The sequence below is a fragment of the Tinamus guttatus genome, unplaced genomic scaffold (genome assembly GCF_059628265.1).
Source record: "Tinamus guttatus ecotype Peru unplaced genomic scaffold, ASM5962826v1 Tinamus_guttatus_pri_ptg000115l, whole genome shotgun sequence".
Taxonomy (NCBI): Eukaryota; Metazoa; Chordata; class Aves; order Tinamiformes; family Tinamidae; genus Tinamus; species Tinamus guttatus.
The window spans coordinates 9,703,940-9,717,946 of NW_028288649.1; the positions used below are offsets into that span (position 1 = coordinate 9,703,940).

General features: G+C 43.2%; 1 protein-coding gene across 1 annotated transcript in view; it reads right to left on the reverse strand.

Moving 5' to 3' along the window:
* KAT2B (lysine acetyltransferase 2B) overlaps positions 1-11,295 on the reverse strand; it is a 37,847-nt gene extending 26,552 nt beyond the window's left edge. Inside the window, 3 exon segments of the mRNA XM_088521182.1 lie at positions 3,923-4,049; positions 11,091-11,220; positions 11,222-11,295. Coding sequence (XP_088377308.1) covers positions 3,923-4,049; positions 11,091-11,220; positions 11,222-11,295 — 331 coding nt within the window.
* Between the last annotated feature and the right edge of the window lie 2,712 nt (positions 11,296-14,007).

Genomic DNA, 14,007 nt, shown 5'->3' on the forward strand with positions numbered 1-14,007 from the left:
CATTTCAGCCCTTGAACAAGATATGAAAGTTTAATAATCCCAGCTGTCAGTACTGATCTTGTTAAGGTAATGAATTCCCTCCTAGCAAAGCACTGCATTAGATAACATGGTAAGGAAGTCTTGGACTCAACTGGCAAATGGAAAAAGCATCAGCATAAGAAGTCATTTCCAACCCTTTTCTGTAACATTAGTGAAAGTTGCCTTGGCTTCTGCATGGCCGTGTTTTAACGTTTACTCATACTCTGGAGTTAATATTACATTCTGCTCTGCAATTTATACTATATTTTACTCTAGAATTAATACCCATGCAATGAATCTAAAAGCAACATAAGCCAAGAGCATTACCTGCACCTATTAACTACAGGTGATCATTTACCACAGTCAAGATACTTGTACATCAGTCCAACAAACTGTCTTACTTGAGATATTCACAACTCGTTCCCAGATTCTTGTGGCTAATATTAAACCTTTCATTAAAGTAAAAGATTTAGTATGTTAACATCAAACACTGTGCCACTCTTGACTTGAGTTGTACAACCCTATTCACCTGCACTGCCCAAACTGCACATTGTTCAGCTGTGCTTGAGCTTAGACTTGTGATCTTTGTTTTTTTTCTTCTTCTTTTTCTTTAATAAATTGCTACTGCGCACAGGAGAAAGAAAGTGGAAACAAAAGGACAATGCAATAAAAAGAAGACCTGAAAAATAGGAAGCTAATTATTTCAGTTTTGCAACTTCAGTAATAAAGTACTTTAGTGCATGAATAAAAAGTCCTTAAGAAACAGAGTAATGGGGAAGATACCTGCAGTCTTTCCCAAAATTAATGAATGTTTGCATACAAATACTAGTAAACTATGAAGGAGGACTGGTAAATAAAATACCTAAAAATGTTACATATAGGTGTAGAGCAGGAACTCAACAGATCGTATGAAGAAAGTGGGAGTCTGAGTATACACTTGTGTGCATTGACACATTAATTAATGAGTTTTAAGAAAGCATAATAGACCAAAGACTGGAAAACATGCCCTGTAGCACAGAAGAAAGCAATTAAATACCAAGAAGAGAAGAGCCTCTCATACATAAACACCCGGGCTTGAGGCTGCTGTACAGCACGTTCTCCCTGCCCACAGCTCAGTTTCCAGTTCACAGAATTATGTTCGTGACTTAACACACTGCCCAGATAAAAGAAATATCTGTAACAACTTCAGAACAGAACCAAGCTGTATGGCTGAGGAAATGCTGACCATAAAGCAAAGGACATGAGAAGCAGTCCAGTGGCAAAACTGAAGTGCTAAGAGCAGATGAGGGTTCCAAGAGTCAGAAAACTCTGGAGCAGTGACAAGGAACAGTGCAAAAGGCCAGCCACAGAAGCAGTGGCCAGCATATTTTGGTGCCACGATAAGTCAAGAGGTCTCAGTCAATAGCAGAGGCAGTACTTGTGCAACGCAACGTGAGCTATGCACGTCAACTACTGTAATTGCTTTGATGAAAGAATGCATGCTGTGCGTAGGTAAACAGAAATAAGCACAGCCATGCACCACTAAGCCCACTTTTGCACCAAAAGCTGCACCATTTTAAAGAACAAACCAACTCCAGAAAGATGTATTGAGTGTGACAATGCACAAGGCTGCCCAAGATCAATTTCTGAAGAAAACAAAATGAACAAACAAAAACCTAACATCTTATTTTTAGAGTTAGCCCATAGAGGAATCCATAGCTATTTCAAAGGCGCCCTGAGGACAAGAAAATGCAGTAGCAGGGGACACATCTGAGTTTGTACATGTTCATCATTCTGGTTTCAAACACACTGAGAAGGAATACACTCTTTTAAAGGTGAATAGGAAAACTACCTGGGAAAAAAATACTGCTGAAAGACATTTATTTTCTTTTGCCCACTCTATGAGGAAGCAAGCAGTAACTCATTTCAGTTATTCCCAATGAGGCACCATGACTGAAAGGACAAGGAGGAAGTTTTGCTCCTGTTCAGAGCTAGATGCACGAGATGGATGCAGAAACAGATGCTGAAATGCAGATGTGTCTGTCTTTGGGCTCAGAACAGCCGCTAAATCCCTGTCTTTGGGTACCAGACTCCTAACTTTTCTTACAGGCTCCAGCAATAGCTTCCCCATTGCTCTGGCACATGATGATGTGTGAAAGCAAATGCACGGCCAGAGCATTTCCAGCTCTTTGCAGAGATGGTGACAGCGCTGCAGCCAGTGTCAGAAAACAGTATCATTAGAGGCAACTGAACTGCTCCTGCTGAGAAAGGCAGTTTTGCCAGAGCCAAGAACACATCCAAAGAGCTTTTGACTTTCCTCATTTCCTTCTGACTACGTACCACAGATTTGATTCAAAACACATTATGGGTATAAATTAAAACAGGAAGTTCCATCTCCATGTGAGAAAGAACTTCTTTACTGTGAGGGTGACAGAGCCCTGGAACAGGCTGCCCAGAGAGGCTGTGGAGTCTCCTTCTCTGGAGATCTTCAAAACCCGCCTGGATGCCACCCTGTGCCACATGGTTGGACAAGATGATCTCTAGAGGTCTCTTCCAACCTTAACCATCCTGTGATTCTGTGTGATCCTGTGATCCTCATTAGCTGCAGTTGGCAGAATAAGGAACTTTACTTTTTCTACAAATAGCAATAAAGTTGAAGTAAATAAATTACACTTTGTTCTTTAAGGCATATTAACAAAACATCTTGTAATACCAAAAAAAAAAAAAAAGGCATCTTTTTGTCATCAAAAGCCCAGGAATGAAAGCGATGGATTACACATGCTACTCCAACCGCAAAGTCAAGCTCAGAGAAAGTGCATGATAAAAATTTGAATAAAGTAAAATGGCTAGAGTCACTGAACTTTCTGTAATGTTATGTGTTTGATTATCTTCTGCAAGCAAATCCATAAATCTGGGATACGAGGAAAGGGAAGAAAACCACTGACAAGCCCATAAATAGATCAAGCATAATGAGGGCATACAATAAGAAGGGAGCAAAAAAGGGAAACAAATTCCATAACAAAAAATAGGTTGACTAATTCCACCCAAAGTGCATTACTACTTTCAAAAATAAATACATAAATAGCATATTTTAAAAATTTTACATTCCTCCCCTCTATTTCACTTTTTCACCAAATTTTAGATTGTATCAACAACAATTAAAACAATACTACTTCTTGGCAAGTTGTTTCAAATTTTATTATGGATTATGTAAGTCATCATAGTCATCACCTTTTCCCTGGATAACCACAGTTCTTTAAACAGAAAGTGAGAAGGATGTCTCATTCTTTTTCAGACTATGCAAGTAAAAATAATCATTATTTTATTCTGCTTAGAGAAAGAAAGGGGGAAAAAAAAGAGTTTGCAGTGGATTTTGAGCAGCTGCTTCCAAGTTATGCTAGCTATCTACACAGCAACTTAAGACAATCTGAAGATGTACAACTGCAATATCACTGCTTGTAATGCAGAAAAGACACAGTTCTTTCTGCGGATAAAAGTACTTGATTTAACAACATCCCAGAATATTTTACAGTTTTCTCTATAGCAAGAAAATGTAATACAGATTATATTCACTAGAATCACAATGTGAAGAACTAAAGCACTTGGCAGATGAAAAAATATGAGGTTGATGTTATATAAAAGATCACAATTATTGGGTAATTTGATAATGCATTTGCATTTTAACAACTTAAAAGATATGGATTTTGGAAGTAGGTTATGGATTTTTAGAAGTTGTATTTCAGTTCAATTTCTTTGAAAAAACACCTTAGGATTTATCCAACATATTTTAATCCAAATAAACTGACACTTGGGTCCAACTGTAACATCTTTTCTAACTCCTGCTATGTCATCTTGAATTTTAACTTGCAACAGAAGAGACTTCTGGGTGTAAACCCCTGGATTTGAGGAGAAAACAAAGGCATACCCAGCGCATGGCTACAGCTGCGACACGGCTCGGTCAGGCTAACGACGGTCTGCTGCAGGTCTGCCCGAGGAGGTGTAGGAGGAGGATTGGGGTTTTTCCAGCCATTGCACTTACAAGATTCCTCAGCCTGAAATCAACAAAAAAGAACGTCAATGCTGTAAAAACAGGAGCTTGCTGAACTAGTGTTACTTCAAAATGAACAGAAAAGCAGCACTATTGATTGCAATTTCTGTTTAGCTACCACATAAGTACACTTTATTTACTGGAAAAAAAAATATTAGCACCCCAAACAGAAAGATTGACGTGATTCTGAGAAACAAACACGGCTAACTCCTTTGCAGAAAGCCCTTATTCTACCTATTTCCTGCATAAAGGAGGTGCTTACTGACATATCGGCACTTACAGATTGTGCCATCTACACACTTATAATGACTTAAATCCAAACAGGACATCCAACAGGCAATACATACAGCATGATGTTACCAGCTGCACCGCCAGCAAGGAATCCTACTACTAAAAATAAGCACACAACAAAGCAAGCAAAAACCGGGAATAAGCACACAACGATTGCACTAGTCAGTGAAGCCATTCAGGGCCAGCTCATCGCAGGCAACGAATGCCAGAAGCGACCCCACCACCGAGACCTGCTGCTTAGGCTGGAAAGTGGAGTTACACACACACTGACTGTGAAACAACACCAGCAACTAAGAAAGAGGTGGCAAACTAGGTAATCAAGTTTCAAATCATTGAAAAGTCCGAAATACCAATTCTAGTCAGGCAAAGTGCAGCTTTAAGGGATGAGATTTTCTTCTGCGTATCCAAGGGGTTTTGGTTATTTTGACAGTAAGGCTCTTTTAACAGCATTCTTGTGCCTATCTGAAGGCCTAATTATAAGAAAACCGTCCTTTTCTACCGCTCAGAGATATCTGTGTGCTGGCCTGTAATGAGATACTCATGAATTTGCAGTGCCAGGACCTCTGTGAGGAAGGTATGCCAACTGCTGCATAATATTTATGGTTCTGAAACACTCTTAGTAGAAAAAAAATTGTGATGTTAATATACCCTGCACTGCCATGTCATTTTTCAAAGGGATTCATACAACCCATTTCAGGAAGCTATTTCATTTTCCTTTTGTGCTCCCAAATTCCATTTTACCTAAGAAAGAAGCACCTAAGAGGCACAGAAAAGAACATGGCCTGGCAATTCCTGAGACTGACAGCTTTGCAGAATGACTGCAAATTGCTCTTCCAAGCCAATTTCAGCATTCAGCAACCTGAGCACTAAGAAAGCTGCTTTCTACATCTTGCTGAGCATCACATGATGCCTCAGCCTCTCTAATTCTTCAGCATTCACCTGGGCAGACTTTGGTCCTACCTCCTGTGAAATCTGCCCAAATTTGGTGCAGAATTTGGCATCTAAGAAGGGAGACGAATAGTTTCCTGATGTTCCCAGTGTTATTTTACAATGTTTTTGTTTTGGTTTTGTGTCTTTTGCAGCTACACAGGCACTGAGCCAATTTTGCTCTTTGTTACTCAAGCCTGTAAGATCCATTAAGGTTCAATGACCAGAAAGACAGGTCAGTGATTGAAAGACATCTGCAAGGTTGGGGACTTTGGACATCTGTAAGGTGACTTGATGACACATTCTCAACTTTTTGGCTTGGGAAGTCAACTTTTTGGCTTGGGAAGAAGAAAAAAAAAAAAAAGCCAAATAAGCTACCCACATTTCCTTTGTGCAGGAGACAATGTTGCCCTGAGAGTTTTCGGGTTTTCACAGCTAAATCAAGGAGAAAAGCTGACAAACATATGACTGTCAGAAAATTTGCCAAAGTAAATTTAAGAGAATCATAAAGAAGTTCTTGGAAAAACAAATGATTGAATATTATTTTTAAGGAAGTAAAATTTGATCCTTCCCACACAGCTTTTGGGACAAATGCTCAACCCTATAAATAACTGACATAATATAACACTCACTGCTATTTGCCTGAGATCATACCACAATGAAACATAATACAAGCAAAGAAACATTACACACACATACAAATATAAGCGTTTTGAGCATTTTTTTCTATGAGGGGGAACAGCATTTCTCAGAAGCTCACCACATTATGTTTACTATAAAGCCTAAACTCTATAAACAGTGAGTAACTACACAAACTTTGGTGTCACACAATAATTAACAGCAAAGATGCAAACAAACAGATGTACGAATCCTGATAATGGCTCACTTGAACTGCCAAAAATAAATTTCAACCCACTCACAGAAGAAGTAAAAAAGAAAAAAAGAGCGCTCAGTGGCAGAATTTTTTCTGCTCTCAGTGGTATTTTCTTGCCAGATCTTTCAAAGCAGACATTAATTCGTACTGTTCAAGTTATTTCAGAGCTCTTTCTCAAACAACTAGCTTTTTTTCTTTTTTTTTTAATCTCCCTAAAACATGAGAATCAGCATAAATGTTCTGTAAACAAAGGAAAAGGACAACCTGAAAAGGTCCTCTTGATAGCTAAGTTTTCATTATAGATCTTGACAGTGCAAGAATTTTGTACTGAGTGCTTGATGTACATTCCTCAGTGGCTTAAATTGCTGAGTTATTTCAACTCTTCAGCAGTGTTTTGTTCATTCATTCCTTTCTTTGACCATCTTCAGCTTTTTTCTTTTTTTTTTTTTCCTATGCCAGTCATCTGCTTTTCATTAGAAAACAAAGTACGACTTCACCTCCTCAAAAACTTCATTTAAGATCAAAAACCGTTTGGAGGGAGGAAGAAAGAAGTATTTGAACTGGTGCATCCAGTCCTTGGAGTCTTGTTTTCTGGGACATCTGCAGTGCTTTGATAAAGTAACTGAAGAAAGTTAAAGACTTTTGCCTTAGTGAAGCTTGCAGGGTAATAAATGTCATCTTTGCAAGACCAAGGTTCATTAGCACTATCTTAACTGGCAGTTTTCAATAAAACTGGATGAGTGCACTATAATAAAACACAACACTTCTATGTTGTTTTTAGTGAGAGCAGCAGTGTGTAAGTAATGTACATTTTGCCTGGTATGCCTTTTTTTTTTTTTGTGTGTGTGTGTGTGTGTGTGTGACCTTCCACGTAATGTGGAGCACTGCAGTGTAGATTTTGGACAGTTTAATTTATTAAGGACAATGAAAACAGCAGGTCTGGGCAAAGAAAACCATTGTTTTCTTTGAAATACTGAATAAACTAGCACTGGGTTAAAATGGATAACAAAATAAAAGAACATATTTCAAGATACAGTGTTAACATCTTTATTAGAAAGGAAAGCATGGGGGAAAATTACAACATTAAACAACTACCCCCTTCTCAGGGGTGTTGGATGTTCAAAGAATGCAAAGGGGAGAAGCCTAAGTAATACATATGCATAATGTTACAGTATGTCTAAAATATTCTTTGCATTTTACAGCTAGTGAAATAAGCATAGGAAGATGCAAGCTTCAGGATAATTTACAAAGCAAAAGATCTGAACACTCTTAAAACTGCGTTTCAAAACCGCTATTGTACTCAGCTCTCAACTCAAAATCACACAGATTGCCTTGTCTAGTAACTGAGATGCAAAACAGACTCAACAGATTGTATATACTCAAGATCACACAGCCTATTTCCACCAAGTACAGATACTATATAAAAATTGTTCTTTTACCCAAAAATAAAAGCTGTGTGGCATATCCTATTATAAAACATTTTTCTCCCATAATCAACACTATCAAATTCATGTTTTAGCCCATAAAAATCACACAAATCACAGAAAAATATAAATTTATTAATATAAATTCAGCCATGCTTTGTTCACTCCAAAGTACAAACACTTAGATACACCTTAGAGATCTACTCATACATATCATAAAATTAGCAGATACAGCTGCATTAGCACTGGAAAATAATCAGTTCAGGGTTCAGCTCTAAGGTCATATTTTTATTCATCAATCCAAGTATTCTAGTCTCTATTTTAGTCTCTACCTTTTCCACTGTCTATCTCAGCTATAGAGTAGATGTAGGCTACCACATAAAGGTTTTTATAGGTAAAAAAGATTCAAATTCCACCCATTATTAAGTTAAAGATAGATTTCTTATTTTACTTAAGGAACTGTAACTGGGTCTGTAAGACATTGTAAAAGAGATCTGACCCACTTAAATATCCTCTGCATATCCTATATACTCCTGCAATTTCTCCAGAAAACAACCTTAATTCATCTTCAATAGAGTTTCGAGGAGCTGTATTCCCACCATGCACAGTCCTACGGTAAAGAGTTTACTTCATTTTAATCTGCTTTAAAGAAGGTAGGAAAAATATATATGTATTTGTTTATGGAAACAGTGGCATATAGTTAGAATATACACATTTTTTTCATATGTAGAAATGGGAAAACAGCAAAGAAGTCACTTCAGGATCAGGATATGAAGTGACAAGTGAGAAGCAGTGCACTCTACCAAAGTTCAGCTGCTGTCTGGGGGAACCAGCTTTTCCTTTAAACTCTGCCACTAACCTGCTGTGTGGCCTGGGCCAAATCACATCATGTCCTTCTCACTCCTTGTCCATGCTTGGAGGGATTAAAAAAACAAAACAAACAAAAAACAGCAGGAGGTCTTTAAGAACACATCCCTCCCTACTATTGTGCAAGTGCCTTAATCCAGTAGGCTCTTCATTACATCTGTAAGCATTGAGGCATTGCTGTAATATGTACAAAACGAGAAATAATCAATTTTACAGAAAAGACTAGTGTCTTTTCTATAAAAATAGCACATACTTGGACTGGTTTACAGGAAAAGCTCCTGGCAGGACTGGAAGAGGGACTATATTTTCAGATACAGTAAACCAATAGGGAAAAAGAAAGTCAGTAAAACTCTCTCCTGCATTTTCATTAAATTTATTTATGGGTGTAAACCACACAGTGCTGCTTTCATATGAATGTGCTGCAAGGGTACATGCAACAGGCTTAGTTTCACCCTGGAAAAAAACAAAAATCATGTGTGTAGCCATTCATATTTCTGTAGCCATAGCAGTGCCAAATACTGTCCAACAAAGCATAATGGAATAGTATGTATTTTCTAAAATTCATGAGAACTGTGCCAATTCTTAATATATAAGTTATTGTTCAAAATACCCTTTCTTGTTCCACTTCTGCCTCTTCCCGGATCATTTAATATGATATTTTACATAGAATAGCTTTTTCTCTTCCTTCTGTCCCTGAGCTCCTTCTTCACGGGGAGAAAAAGTCCAGCTTGACAACTACAACTCTCCTGCCTCAATTCAAGTAAGAACCAACCAAAGAGAAAAGAAAAACCTCACCCAAAAAAAAACAAAATATTTCTAAAGTTTTAGGCCAGAGCAGCAGCTCCCTAAGCTTAAAAAAAAAAAAAAAAAAAAGAAAAAAAAAAAAGGAAAGAAAGAAAAAGAAAGAAACATGGGAGAAGGCCCCCCAACACTAAAGACAGCATCACATGCTTTCCCCACACCAACCTAACTGGCTGTGCACATTTACCCCATTTCCACAGATGGCTGCTACTGGAATGAACACATAAGTTACCTCATTTGAGGACCGTGCGAGTGTTTGATTTCTCTCTCACAAAGAGAAACACAAAATAAACTGAATCAAAGTCTCAGCCCAACATACGAAAGCTCAAAGTTATTCCCTGCACTGCTGCAGCTTCTTGCAGGCCAAGAACGTGGGGAGCCAAGCGCCGCAGTTCTGGAGCACCTGCCAGCTGTTTAGAAGAAAAATAGCATGTTTTTCTGCTCTTCCGCCCCCTTTATCCCACAGGAGAAGCTGCGTGGTTAGTTCACAAGAAGTTTCCTATTTATTGGCTTGCTTACACTGTGCGATGCGGAACAGCGCTAGACGCGGGGCAGCGCTGCGTTCAGCCCAGCTGCCTCCCCTCTGCACCCACGGCTAGAGATGCATGAGGGGAAGAAAGAAGATCTCACCTAGGGAAGGAAGAGGGAGAACTGTCCCCCTTGTCCCTCTATGTACGCACACATCCCCAACAGCTCGTGACAAACCTCACAGCCTCCCTGTCCAATGCTGTTCAACAGCATCGCAAGGCTTGGTAACACTAAAATACTGGGAAGACTTCAAGTTCCAAACACATTAACTGCCCTTTGGAGTTACTGGCACTGCTGGTACCTTGCGATGTCCCACCCATGCCTCAAGCCTAAGGGCAGCTGCCTATGTATTTGTAAACAGCTCAGAAGTGTGTGTGTGTGTGTGTGTGTGTGTGTGGTTTCCTTAACTTGACCTAACATGACTCTGCATGTTAAAAACATGACATGCTAAAAACACCTCACACCACCAGACAGGACTACAGAGCCGTGTTGTGCGGCTTGCTCATGGGTATTAGCCTTTAAGTTGGCCTTGCACTTGACATTTGCCCTTCTGACAGGTCCAATGTAAGAGAACAAAGAACATAAAATACATTTTTTCCACTAACAGCTCAATCATTTCCAATGCCAAACACGTTGTTAGAAGACTTCATAACATCCCGAACATGCCAGACTCGCCGTGCGCAAACGGCCACACCAGCAACAAGGCAGCCCGTGGCCATACGCTGTGCATAGCGTGGTCTCTGTCTGTGCACAGGTGACAACGACAGTTATCACGGCCCTCCTAAAAGGCAAAGTTGCAGCCGCGAGAAGGCTCCCTTCTCCTCCAACAGCAGTCGGGTCTTGCTTTCCTCACCCAGAAGAAAAACCCAGGCAGAGGGAAAGATGCGCGGAGGGAAACCCAGGGCAGCGTCACTAAGTTGAGGGGAGAAGCCGGGGACCGGAGCGGCCACCGACGTGACGAGCAGGGACACCCTTCCCAAAGCGAGAGGCCGCGGTGCCCGGCAGGGCGGGCGCATTGGGACGGGCCCGGCCGTCCTAGCCTGAACCGACAGGGCAGGAGGAGGAGGAGGAGGAGGAAGAGGAGGGAGGTGCTGCGCGACGGGCTCGTTTGCGGCGTCTTTCGGGCTCCTTCTCGCTGCTCCTGCCTGGAAGGCGGCGGCAGGAGGCGGGGAGGACCCACCGGCGCCGCCACTTCCGCGCTTCGCGGGTGCGCGAGGTGCAGCCGGGCCGCCCCCCCGCCCGGCCCTTCCCTTCCCTTCCCCGCCGCCTCCCTCCCTCGCTCCGTCCCCTCCTCTGCCCTCCCCTCGCTCCCCTCCCTCGGCGCCGCGGCTACCTTGCACGCGGAGTAGACTCCCAGCTTCTCCAGCTTCCTGGCCCGCGGCGCGGCGCGCAGCTGCGCCTTCTTGCCGCCCGTGCGCGCCGGGCCGGGGCCGCCGGGGCTCTCGGCGGCGGGCCGCGGCGGCGGCGGCCCCCCCGGCGGCCGGGGAGCCCTGCTGCGGCCCGGCGCCCGCCGCCGCGGCGCCGCCAGGCTCCGCCATGGCCGCCGAGGGGCGCGGAGCGGCGCGGCGGGAGCCGCCCGTGCGGAGCGCGGCGCTGGAGCCTCCCCTGCGCCGCCGCCGCCGCCGGCTGCTCCCCCCGGGGCGGGCGCGGGAGGGAGGGAGGGACCGGCCGCTCCGCGGGCGGCTCCTGCCCCGCCGCGCGGGGGGAGCGCGCAGGCGGCCCCCGCCTCCCCCCGCCCCGCGCGGGGCTCCGCGGCGCCCCCGCGGGAAGCGGCCCCCGCGGGAACTGCGGGGCTCGGGCGGCCCCGCGACCCGCGCAGCAGCCGCGCGGCCCCCCGCGCCCGGAGTCGGGTTCTGCCCAAGCGCCGTTTCTGCCCTCTTGGTGTCACTCGTTTGTTGACTTAACTGCTGCGGTTCCCTCCCCTGCGGTTCTCAGCTGTTCCTGACCAGATTATTGCTATTAATTATTATTTCAGAATCAGTCAACATAAAAATACTGCTTGGCTTTAACTATACGAGAATACAAAGACTCTGCTCAGTTCCTTGCGGGGCGGGGAGTCGCATAGCGCTCTGAGGGGCCTTTCTTTTATTTCTTTCTGTGCGGGAACAGGTGCGAGAGGGCTCAGCCTGCGCATTCAAGGCGCTGCCTCCCGCTCGGCGGCTCGAACGAGCCGAGCGATCCCCCGCGCCCGCGGCGCGCGCGTCCCGCCGCGCGTGTGCGGAGCCGCGCCGGGAAGGGCCGCGGACGGCCCCGCTGCGGCGCCGCTGCCGAGGGAGCTGCGAGTCTTTGTGTGTGACCCACACGCAGCAACACCCCACGGAGGGGCATCCCAGCGTGCAGGGGAGCCCTCGCGGTGCACGGCCCGGCGGGGTCACGCGAGTAAACATGATGACAAATTTCTGCGGGGGGGGGACAGGGGACAGCAGTAAGTGTTCGGGGGGGAACAGTGAGAAAACATCTTCCCCGAGACCTGCCTGCCTTTCTCCTACTTCCATTTTCTCCCTTGATATTTTCAACCTTTCGAAATCTGCGGTGAGCTGGCGCTCTTCATTCAATGAGAGAAAAAAAAATGTGAAGGATGCATCGAGTTCCCTTTTCACACTAAAATGTTTCTATATTTTAATTAAAAAGGATGGAGGGGGTTGGGTTTTTTCTTTCTTTTTCTTTTTTTCCTGAGGTTTTCAAATGAACAAAAGCGGGGCGGGGGTGGGGGCTGATCCCTTTTGGAAAGATCCGAGCGGGGGGGTGACAGTGACCCTTAAGATGGCTGCTGCCATCCGCGGCTGTTTTAAGACAGACTGTTAAGGTGGCGGAGGCTCCCCAGGCGGCGGGGGAAACGGCCGGCCGCCCCCGGACCCTGTCGCCGCAGCAAATAAAAACACGTTTTCTTAAATTACACCCCTTTATTTTCTTCGAGAGTGTTCAGTCACTATTTTAGAATAACCGATAGCTGCTCTATGACAGCATGCCCCTACAGCAGCAGAATAACCTTCTAAAGATACTTGCTTGCCTTTCTTTATGACAATCGCTTCTTCCACTTTCCTCCCAGACTTGGCCACGAAAATAAATCGCTTGGTTTCGCTTTCGGCTTTTGCCCTGCTCTGCTTTGGTTGCAAATGAAGGGAATAGCCCAACTGTAGCAGGCAGTTCCTTTTCTGTCTGCCACTTGGCATTGCAGGCCATTGTCTGCTGCAGTTCTGGGAACTGGCCTTCAGAGACACTCTCTTAGTGTCTTTTCTAAATACATATATTTATTTATGTATATATATAAATCTAAGCAGGCAATTTGATTAGCTTCTCCTCTAAATGGTAAACTAATGTTACCTAACCCAATATCAAGTTTGCACACCCATATGGAAACAGATTATACATTTCAACCCACAAAACACATTTACCATATTTGTATATGCTATCCCATTGATGCATATTGGGACCGTTCAGTATGCATAGATACATGAAAGTACATATGCAAGTGTATCCACAACATCACAACAAAGGCAAAAAATCTTCTCCCAGGCTTATTCTTTCACTTTGTTTTTTGCCTGAGAGGTTTTTACTCCCGCCAAAATAAAGACAAAAGTCGTTATGACTAACTTTTGTTCCATGTCTGCTATTTTGGATCTCTGCTTACACTTCATTGTGTGTTTATGAGGATATAGGGGGAAGAAAGGTTGTTGTATGCCATACAGGAGGACACTGATTAGTATGAATGGAAAAAGAGATTTTTTTTTCATTTTTTTCCTACATCCCCATGTGAGATTGTGGCTCTTACAGTACCATGTCTTCCCCGGGCTCTTTTTTTTTTTTTTTTCCTTTTACTGTGGTGCTCACTAGATAACCAGAACAATAAATCTACCAGCCTGTGGCTAAGGATACAGTTACTATAGTAACATTTATAAACACCAATTTCACTACAAATGCAGAACTGCCTCCTACTGCAAAGAGGAGCAGCTCAAAAAGAAATCACTCTTTAACCGCTAATGGTAAGCTCTATTTTTTTTAACTGTAAGCCTGATTTAAATCTATTTTTCTAAACTTGTTCTAAAATATTAAGTCAGGAAAAAAAAAAAGGCTAACTTTGACTTAAACTGTTCCAGTGACAGCTGAAATATTACGATCACTATTTCGGCAAAAATAAGAAAGGAAAAGATCATTTGCTTGCTGGAAACACTGGGATAAAACTTGGACCATATTTACTTTAGTGAATGTAGTTTTGCTATGACAAGTTACACTGTATTAGGAAAGCAGAA